General features: G+C 45.0%; 1 protein-coding gene across 1 annotated transcript; it reads right to left on the reverse strand.

Annotated features, from left to right (window-relative positions):
• Window positions 1-10,089: 10,089 nt before the first annotated feature.
• Window positions 10,090-11,040, reverse strand: LOC142204390 (olfactory receptor 6Q1-like). The gene has a single exon (XM_075275702.1). The coding sequence runs from the start codon at window positions 11,038-11,040 to the stop codon at window positions 10,090-10,092; it is 951 nt and encodes a 316-aa protein (XP_075131803.1).
• Between the last annotated feature and the right edge of the window lie 280 nt (window positions 11,041-11,320).

Here is an 11,320-nt window from a genome sequence, read left to right on the forward strand (position 1 = left end):
AGGGCGTCTTTTTTTGCGGGACCGGGTGTACTTTGTAGTTCTACCATCTTCAGGAAATGTTATTGCTTTGATCACTTTTTATTCAAATTTTTAACAGAATCAAAACAGTGAAAAAACGGCAGTTTGGCACTTTTGACCATTTTTCCCGCTACGGCGTTTACCGAACAGGAAAAATATTTGTATAACTTTGTAGAGCGGGCAATTTTGGACGCGGGGATACCTAACATGTATGTGTTTCACAGTTTTTAACTACTTTTATATGTGTTCTAGTGAAAGGGGGGTGATTTGAATTTGTAATCCTTTTTTTTTTGTTTTTAATATTTTTTTTTACTTTTTTTAAACTTTTTTTTTTGCATTTATTAGACCGCCTAGGGGTATTGACATGGGTGGGGGGTGTTGCGGATTGTCAGAGCGGTGGGGGTCGACAAACATGGCTGCTCCGGAGCGTTAAAGAGAGCCTCCTGGAGTATCGTTAAGGTGAGGGGCAAAGTGGTAAAGTATATGTATATGAGATTGTGTGGGGTTAGGGGCGAGGCTGTAGAGGGCAATAGGAATTTTGTGGCTTGCTATGGTCCAAAGTGTGTGAGATTGCAGAGATGGTGGTGTGAGTTTGGGGTTTGTGGGGGTCCTGGGAAAAACGTATGTGCGCTATTGTGATGAAAAGTAGCCTATTGCGCAATGGGGTGTATTAACTATGTTTGTGGAAAATTTCAGCCAAATCGGTCAAGCGGGTTTTGCGTGATTGACTAACAAACATCCGAACACACAAACCCACAAACATCCAAACTCACAAACTTTCACATTTATAATATTAATAGGATACTAAATTTATTTGGCAGCCACAGTAATGGAAGATGGTTGCTGTAGTGCAGAGGTTCCCAGTGTTTGGGCCATGGACAAGTACCAGACTGTGGATCACTTGGTACCGAGTCAGCCCGTTCATTGGGAACCTCTATAGGCTACTAGGTTTCTCCTGATGCTTCCATGTTCCATGTAATATGCGGCAATACATACGTACAGCTTCCAAGTGTTATGGTCAGCAGGCTTACTTAAAAAAAAAATAATAAACAAATGCCTGCAGAGCCCAACTAGGCTCTGAACTGCAGGGCACACTGGTGTGAACAAGCCTGACAGTTAACTTCACTGCCGGGCTACACCACCAACTGAGTGCTCTCTGTTACTACACAGGGAGCAGGAGACTGCAGAACAAAGCAGCCGCTTAATGGAAACAGTGTCTAACAGTTGCTTCACTAACATAAACAACTATGGCCGTGTCCTCCAAGTAACCTCCTGGGCCGCACCCACTACAGCCTCCTGCAGTTGAAGCACCACAGGTAGCAGAGTAGCTAAGGTAGGAGTTCCTTGGGTACTTACTAAGGAAACAATTCTATCTAGAGGACAAATCTATGTAGGGAACAATTCTAACTAAAGACCTACCTAGCTAAGCCTGCCAAACTAATTTTTGCACTGCCGTGCACAAATCTTAGTTAAGGCTCAGGCACCAGGCAAACAAACCTGCCTCCTTAAATAGAAGGCGGGTCTAAACAGCAAGCCCAGGTGCCCGCGCCAGGTGCTCATAGGTTAACACCACTGTCAGTCTGGAAACCAACCATGCCTATCGGCTGCAAGGGAATTAACCCCGGCTATGCTGGACTGAGCAATAACAGCGGAACAGGCTGCGACCCTGATCCCATGGCCGCACCTGCCACACAGTCCTAACAACGAGCATCGGGTGACACCTAGTAAGTGTCCACAGGACCCATTTTCAAAAACATCCTAAATAGGACCAGTGGAAAACATATACCTTATGGGAATAAGCAGTTTACAAATCGTAGAAAACCAATATGGCTAACTGAAATGGTAACAGCAGATGTTGGATATTTTAATATGGCGGCCACTCAGGAGGCCACTCAAAAGGGCCATTTTTTAACTGATTAGTCTCTGATAAAAAGTGATCAAAGCAATAGACATTTCCCAATAACTAAAAAGTACACCTGGCCCTGCAAAAAAAAAGCCCTGTGCATCACCATGCATGTAAATATAAAAATGTTACAGTTGTGATAACATATGGCAATTTAAAAAAAAAAAAAAAAAGTGCAAAGTTCTAAACTTGTATTAAGGTGTTAAAATATAAATAAAACTACACAAAATTGGTATTTCTTGGATCATACTGAAACATAGAATACAGGTGACAGCTCATTTTGGCTGCAAAGTGAATGCCATAAAAACAAAGCCCATAAGAAATCACACCAATGCAGTTTTTCTCCAATTCCACCCCATTCTGATTTTTTTTCTAGCTTCCCAGTATATTGTACAGAATAAGAAATAGTAACATTATGAAGAACAATTTATCCCACAAACATTAAAGGGGTTGTCCCATCTTAAGGATCCTATCTATACTGCTAGTTTATGTGCATTTAAGACTTTTCCTAAATACATTGATTCATCAAAACTGCTTTGTTTGGCCGCTATCTTAATTTATTCACTTCATTGTTTACACTGCGTTTCCATAATGATGGGCCTGGCGATGAGTTTATCGCCTCGGTAGACAGGTGACGTAGCTCCTTGCTCTCAGGAGGGGAGGGGGGCTGAGTACATGGAAGCAGCTTGTATTTCTGTGCTGTTTATGTCACTGCACCACACAAGTGACACAGCTCCTGCTCTCAAATAGGGAAGGGGGAGCTGAGTGGGGGAGCAGCTTGTATTTCTGAGCTGTTTATCTCTCTGCACCACACAAGTGACTTAGCTCCCTGCTCTTAGACAGGGGAGGGGGAGTGCTTTGTTCTTGTATTTCTGAGCTCTTTATCTCCTGATCTTCCAGTTATCCTTCGGTTAATTGAATTTGGCTAAGAGCTGACATAGGGAGTCTGTTACCTCTGTATGTAAAAAAAGACCTAAAGCGGAGTTTATTGCAATCAAATCCAGCTCTGCTACATCAGCTTCATATTGTGCATCTTCCACTGATACTGTGGTAATTTATGTACAACCAAAACCTCATTACTGACTGCAAACATACTGCTATGAATAGAGCAGTGAAACCCCACCCACCAATGTACCGAGAAAACCAGGAAGTGAACCGAGCATACAGCATGCAGGCTGCTGAACAAGCCAGTTGGTTATACCCCTTTAAGCCCTCATATGACTTTGTGAATGGAAAAATAAAAAAGTTTGGGGTTTGGTAGGCGGGAAGTCAAAAAAGAAAATTGGAAATGTCACTGGCGGGAAGAACTAAAACAGAAAGGTAATGACGCAGCATTAAAGCGGAAAATAAACTGTGTAAAAGACAAATAAAATGGCAAAGATTGGGTTGAGAGAATAAATGACAAGGAAAAATTATCCAAAATTATTCTTTCTGGAACTACATAAATAAGAAAGAAAAAACTGATACTGTGACAAATATAATCTGGGTGTAATGGTGGAGGAGGATGAGCCTCAACTATTAAATGGCAATGTTGTGATGTATTCAGGAGGTGTATACACACACCCGACTGACTGCTCTGTCCTTATGCACAGTAATAGGGAGTACAACAGTAATGCATAATACGCCATGTACTCATAGTCTAAACCAGGGGTAGGGAACCTGCGGCTCTCCAGCTGCTGTGAAACTGCAACTCCCAGCATGCTCTATTCACTTCCATGGCAGTTCCAAGAACAGTAGAGCAAGTATGCATGCTGGGAGTTGTAGTTTTGCAACAGCTGGAGAGCCGTACGTTCCCTACCCCTGGTCTAAACGATTTCTGAGCATAAATCCTCCCAGCCTGTCATCAGCTACTCTATAGGACCTATGATCAGATCTGTCCATGTCCACTTTGACTCCTTTGCCTGGAAGAATATTGCTTGAATGATTGTATCTGGGTATGGGAAAATATTGAAGACTCTGCAGTTTCTCACCTGAAGTGATTTGTGATGTTGAAGACCAGATGTGTTGCCTTCAATTACAGAAGAGAAGCCACTTTATATAGTGACACGAGACCCTCCTGGGAGTCTCCACCGCTCTTGTTTTTGTCAGCAAACTGGTTAGAGGTTAAATCCATATTCTCCAAAGACCAATTATCTCATGGTTGTGGAGTGAACTTGTCGATATTATTTCAGACTTGACATTTTTCTGATACATAGTAGAAGTGGCCTTCTAGGTCCTCAAGGTAGTGGAGAACCTTGACGCAAGTCTTGTGTGGCCTACTAATAATCTACGCTTAGGTTAGAGCATGATAGGAGTGAGTTCAAGTATCTGCTGAGGTTTCTCTTCAACTCAATGGCTATGTGAAAAGAACAATAGAACTCTGATCTATATACTTGAGTGTTTATGGTTCACGTCCGTCCATTTTCCCACATTGGTATCCAGTGTTGCCCGAATATGCTTGTTGTGTGTGAAGCTAAAGACTCCCTTGCATTGGCAACACAACTGGTTCCCCCAATTCAATTGCAATTTTAACAACTGGGCCTAAGATACCAGCTGGAGAAGTGAGGCTACTGGAAGCTCCTCAGGTCATCAAGGTGGTGCCATGGTACATGAATCATCTGGCTTCCTTATAATGGATGGGTTAGGTCAGAGGGTGGTGGAACGGCTATATAAACGTTGTGTGTTCACCTACAATTCACCTAGAGAATGGTCTCTGAAATTTCATATGATCACCCTGAAATGAGGTTGCTCAGAGAAAAACACCATGGCCACAGAATTCATTTCCAAGGTGGAGAAGTTCTTTTGGTTATACTAGAATGACAATCTTTTGGTAAGAGATGCCCTGTCCATCATGTGGAGGTTGAGAATGACAGAGATCTTCCCTCCAGTTTCCATGATACCAAGACAAGATCAAGCAACAGTAATTGCCAATATACCATTCTAGCTAAGGAGGTTGTGATTTTCCCACCTCATACAGATGAGTTGAGGGACCTACTTGAGACTTCCCCCTATTCAGAACCTGGTGTCTTAGGGCTCACAGCTCTGCCGAGATCTGAAGAGATTCAACCTGACAGCCGGGAGATTGACAAGTCCAAGAACTCTCAGAGGCCATCCTGAACAATCTAAGAGTCCACCAGGAGACCCTAAACCAGAATAAAGCTCTAATCCTTCAATCAATAACATTCCCGACTTCCTGCAGGACGGACTCAATAAAGACTTAAGTCTGAAAGTTCCGCTTTATCTAGCTTTCTCAGGATCCTTTAAACAAGGGATTCCTAGAAGGAGCTGCAAGACTCAGATCCGCTGCAGTCGGGACAATTCCTAATTAGGACCTATCAACAGTCCTAGAGGGTCTAGGTGAACCCCTCTTTGAACCACTGGAGACGGTAGATTTCAAGGTTCTTCCACTTAAGATCACATTCTTACTAGTCACATCTGCCAAGAGGATAAATGAGCTTCAAGCTTTCTTTGCGGCAGGACCCTATAAGTTTCTTCCCAGATAGAGTACAGTGGAGATACCTTCTATGGTTAGGACCCAGGGTCAGACTGGGATGTCTAGGGCCCACCAGTGGAATTGTTTCTAGGGGCCCACCGCCAGGACCCTGCAGATCAGCGGTACCGAGACAGGGCGGTTAAAGGTTATAACATGTTGGGAGCCATGCTACTCACGCACTATACCATGCGCACTACATATACCTACTGCTACAGCCTGTATGGCAAGTGAACAGCATGGCTCCTAGAAATGTTACCATTACCCGTAGCTGAAGTGTCCTGGAAAAGCTGATCTGCAGAGGTCCTGGCTGTTGTATCATCGCAGATGTAATATTGATGGCCTATCCTAAGGACAGACCATCAATATTAGAAAGATGGATACATCCTTTAAAGTGGTTGTCCAGGAATTGGAGCAACTCATGTGGTGGGAGGGAGGTGTAAAATAAAAAAACAAATAAATAAAAAAAGAATACTCATCTGTCCTTAGCGGTTAAACGGTTTTGCAGCGGAGAGCATAAAACGCACACCGCCGCACCCGGTCTGACAGCTTTCTGTCTTCTACATGCAGAAGACGGAAAGCTGAGAACGGACTGCCGAACGCTAGTGTGAACCTAGCGTCAGCCTAAAGCCCCATGTAGCAAGACAAAGCAAAAAGCGCTGCGGGAAAAACCCCGGCGGCAACACATCAGTTTTTCCTGCAGCGCTTATTGCAGAAACTCCGCAGAGGTTTCCTCTGAGGACTTTGTTTCCTTTAGGGTAAGTTCACGCGGGGATTTTTGGTCAGGATTTTGAGGCCGTATCTGCCTCAAAATCCTGACCAAAAAGATGGCTCCCATTGAAATCAATGGGAGTCGGTCAGTTCTTTTTTTTCCGGGAGCTGGTTTGTTCCAGCTCCCAGAAAAAGAAGCGTGGTGCTCATTCTTCAGGTCGTTTCGCCTCGCGATTCAGCCTGAAGACACTCCCTCCTCCCATCTAGGCCCATTTATTGGGCCTAATCTGGAGCAGAGTGCGTGACTGGATGCCGGTGCATCCAGTCGCGGCTACCCGATTTTTGGTCCGGAACCTGAGGTGGCCTCTGCCTCAGGTTTCGGACCAAAAAACCCCGTGTGAACTTAGCCTTATACCTATAGTGAAACTGCAGGTGTTTCTGTAGATATAAGTGACATGCTGCGATTTCCAAAACCGCAACAGTTTTGGAAATTGCAGTGTGTCCGCCGTGTGTGTTTTTCTGCAATGTGTGGATGGGATTGCACTCACTATATACCTACACACTCAGGCCTGGTTCACATCTGCGTTCAGTAATCCATTCGGGGAGTCCGCATGGAGACCCTCCCAAACAGACTACCGAACGCATTAGCAGACGGTGTGCAGTGAAAGCACACATAGACTATAATGGGGTCCATGTGCTTTCCGTGCGGTGTCTGCATACAACATGCGGACAGAAAAGTACTTTACAATCTACTTTCCTGTCCACATGACTCATGCGGACACCGCGTGAAAAGCACACGGACCCCATTATAGTCTATGCGGTCCGCGTACTTTCACTGCACACCGCTTGCTAATGCGTTTGGTAATCCGTTCGGGGGGAAGGGGGAGGGGGTTCCCGTGCAGACTCCCCAAACAGATCACCGAACGCAGATGTGAACCAGGCCTTAAACATATACCATATATACTCACACATATACAATACAATATACACATACAATACTATAGCACATATACATTTATATACATTCATATACCATATAAGTCATATATATACTTGTATGAATACTATATATACACACACATACATATATACATACACATTATTATAGCACACAGTATATACTCACACATACCTGTATACAAACATACAGTACTCACACAGTATACAAGTCACATACTTTACACAAATGTACATATATACATATTAAACATACAGATTTTACAAAAAGAGTTTACTCACCTATTCCAGCAGCAGTCGGCTCCCTGTCCTCCCCACACGCTGCGATGTAACAGGACTCAGTGTGAGGAGGAGGGGGAGGGGGAGGAAGTGCGTGCGTGCGTGCAGCAGGGGAGATCTCACAGGACAGCAGCTGCAGGTAAGTGAAGGGAGAAGCCATTAGCTGATGCTGAAGAAAGACACGTTGTCCTCTGATGTGTACTTCTTCAGCATCAGCTAATGGGGGCCCCTGTGTGTGGAGGCAGATGCATTGGCCAGGTGCCCGGTTGGGGCCCCTGGCCATCCCGATCGGGCCCCGACCAATGCATCTGCATTGGTAAAAATCAAAACTTTAAGTCAGGGCTCGGGGGCCCACCGGGGGATTCCCCGGTACACCGGTGGGCCAGTCCGAGCCTGTTAGGACCTTATCTATATAAACCCGGTCATCTCTCCCTGGTTTTTACTCTAACCCTTCTTCAGAGAAAGAGTATCAGCTTAATTCTTTGGAGCTCTCCAGATGTCTCAGAATCTGCCTGGGAAGTTCTAATAGTTTGCGGATGTCTTCCCACCTGTTAGTAGTCAGACAGAAAGAAAGGCCTTAAATCCTCCAAATCTACTGTGGCTAGGTGGATTAAGGAGGCCATTAAACTGTCCTTTGTCTCCTGGGATCTAGGTCCCTTAGAGTTTCTTAGGGCCCACTCTACGTGATCCATTTCCACTTCGTGGTCAGAGAGGAATTTGATTCCATTATTCTTTTCTCTACTCATTTTAACCATTTAAGTATATGGGCCTTTGAAAAAAAACAGATATCATATGGACGTCATTCGTGTCCATTTTTTAGAGATAAATTGCTTGGTGAGTGCGGAAAAATAAAGCCGATCTTGAGTTCTCAGGATCGATTTTAAAATCCGATTTCCAATCATTTTCCAGCCGATCCTGATCGCCATCGTGAAATTTTCTTGATCGCCAATGGGGATGCGATCTCTCCCGATCTCGATCGCTGAACCCTATTAATGATATATACATGAATAGGGTCGAGCAGATCTTGAGATAACCTCTGACCTCGATCCCGCTGGAAAAGATCAGGATTGGAATTCCGATTGCGATTGTGAAATTTACTCGATCACGGATCAGAATCCAATCGTTTCTGATCCCGATCGCTCAACCCAAGACACCATCTAATTTTTGCGGATGAAAAAAAAACAGATGACACACAGAAAGTACGCTAGGATATACAACATTTTTGATATCCTAGTCCTCGAAATGGATAAATAGTGTGAAAGCAGTCTACCCTAGTGTACCTCATATAAAATGGAGGAGTCAGACACGGAATAGAGGGGCATGCTACCTGATCGTGGTGCTGTTACCGTGTTTCCCCGAAAATAAGACAGTGTCTTATATTAAATTCTCTTCCGAAATATATGACCCGTCTTATTTTCGGGGGATGTCTTATGGAGCAGCTGGAGCGGGGGACAATCGGCAGTCATCCTTAGCAGAGTGCCGGTATGACTGCCGGTTATAGGTGGTGCAAAGGGTGGGGGGGGAGGTATGCTAGTTACCTTCCCCATCTTCGTAGCAGCGCTGGTGCTGCTGTTGGTCACGGTGGTGGAAGTGGTTGGCGGGGCTTAGCAGAGATTAGCGAGGCTTCCGGCGGTTGTGCCGGAGAGCCTCACTTAGTGGGCATTGCAGCCGGCTGAACGCTGTGCTCCATGTGCACAGGAAAGCTGGCTGCCTCCTCTGCTGTGATACCACTGTTCCGGCTGCTGTGGGATGAGCTGGGAGAGTGGACTCCCCGCAGCATATGATGCTTTCCCAGCTCATCTTACAGCAGCAGGGACAGTGGTATCACAGCAGAGGCAGCAGCCGGCATACCTGTGCACACGGAACATCATGCACAGTGTTCTGCCGGCTGCAGTGTTTTTTTGGGGATGTCTTATTTTCGGGGGGTGCCTTATATTAGGCAATTTAACAAAACCTCCCCATGCCTTACTTTCGGGGGATGTCTTATTTTCAGTGAAACAGGTTTTTGAGTTTGGAATAGCACTGAATGACTAGTAAGGTCAGGAATGACTGCGGAGGCAGATGGTGCAGTTTAACCAAGGTGAAGCCTTTCTCTGAGAAGTTATGTAGCTTTCCGATGAGAGTAGTATTGTCCACCTGGTTGGCTATTCCTAGGCTTGGGATGAGGGATGCCCAGACTATGATGGCAATGGGGTGCCTTTACTCCACTCAAGTTTAATGTACAATGCTCTGCCTCTCCCAGTATACAGTATGGGGGATGAGCAAAATTACGTCTCAGGGGCCCGAATACCAGGATGCAAAATGGGTGCGAGCAAATTACTCTCAGGCACGCTTGGTATCTCCTTGGGGTTGATAAATATGTCTTTCCTATCTTGGGGCTTTCTTGGGGAGATAATGGTCTTCAGCAGTAACTTCTCCCTCAGGGGCTGCTAAGGAGTGTACACCTTGATGTAACCTGTTTTCAAGGATCCTTCCTAGATTTTGTCAGCCATGCCCTCATTGCACAGATATTGTAGGATGGTCATTGTCAGTGATCTATGGCTCTAACATACCCTATACCATAAGGTCAGTTTGTGACTATTCTCTAGTTCAAGGTTATCTCAGGTTGTTTTATTACTATTCAATAATTACCAGCCTTGCCAACATCGATTCTATCTTTAGAGATATCTGAAGTGTGTAGCGGTATCTTCTACACCTGTTCCAGTAGGAGAACCATCTCTAAGGATCTACAGGTATCTAATGTGTACGGCTCTTATGTTTCCGTTGCTTTCCACAAGCTCAGATATTGGAAATATTTGCAAATAGCCCCTTTTATGTCCTGGTTTCTCAAGCTGTAGATTAAAGGGTTAAACAATGGGGTCACCAGTGTGTATAGAACAGACAGAGCTTTGTTCACATTTATGGAATTATCTCTTGGTGGGAAGATATAAATGGAGGACAAGGTCCCATAGTAGGTGCACACGATGATCAGGTGGGAGCTGCAGGTGGAGAAGGCTTTATGTCTGCCTGTGCTGGTGGGAATCTTGAGGATGGTCTGAATGATTGAAATGTAGGTGGCTACAATTAATGTGAAGGGCGACAATATTACGGGAAATGCCACCATAGCAGTGACCAACTCTGCAAAGGATGTGCTGGAACAGGACAACCGTAGAAGAGGAGCAACATCACAGTAAAAGTGGTTGATGGTGTTGATGCCACAATACATTAACTTGCTTAAGGAAAGGTATATAAAAAGAGCCAAAGTGAACCCCAACAACCAGCAGGAGGTCACCATCAGAAGCTGATGGGAGAAGGTCATAATAGTGACGTAGTGTAATGGTCTGCAGATGGCTACATGTCGATCGAAGGACATGGCCGCCAACAACAAGCACTGGGCAATGGTTGGAACGCCTAACAAGTAGAACTGACATATACACCGAGCAACTGATACTTTTCCTCCTCCCTCCAGTATCAGCCATAACATGGTGGGCACAATGTTACTGGTGAACAGGATCTCACAGAAGGACAACTGGCTGAGAAAGAAGTACATGGGGGAGTGGAGGCTTGGGGTGACTCCGACCAGAACAATGACCAGGACATTTGCCATCAAAGCCGCAACGTGAACAATCAAAAATAGAGTGAAAACTAAAATCTTGAAGTTGTGGAGATCTCCAAATCCCAAAAGGAGAAATTCTGTGACTGTCGATTGATTTCTCTTGTCCATTTACTGGAGAACAGAAGAAGATCAGAGGATATTAGGACAAAGAAGTGAATGTGTCAACATTGTTTTTGATGTGTCCTAGGAGATAAGTCATTGTCCTTCATTGTTACAACCTCCAGATAAATGTAAGGTAACTGGCTGCAGCAGGAGCCCTCCCCACTGCTCCGGCTGTCTTAGGAGCCCTCCCCACTGCTCCGGCTGTCTTAGGAGCCCTCCCCACTGCTCTGGCTGTCTTAGGAGCCCTCCCCACTGCTCCAGGGTCTTAGGAGCCCTCCTCACTGCT

The sequence above is a fragment of the Leptodactylus fuscus genome, chromosome 5, assembly GCF_031893055.1.
Source record: "Leptodactylus fuscus isolate aLepFus1 chromosome 5, aLepFus1.hap2, whole genome shotgun sequence".
Taxonomy (NCBI): domain Eukaryota; kingdom Metazoa; phylum Chordata; class Amphibia; order Anura; family Leptodactylidae; genus Leptodactylus; species Leptodactylus fuscus.

Excerpts from the sequence above, each read along its gene's own strand:
- LOC142204390 (XM_075275702.1), bottom strand. The coding sequence starts at position 11,040 with ATGGACAAGAGAAATCAATCGACAGTCACAGAATTTCTCCTTTTGGGA.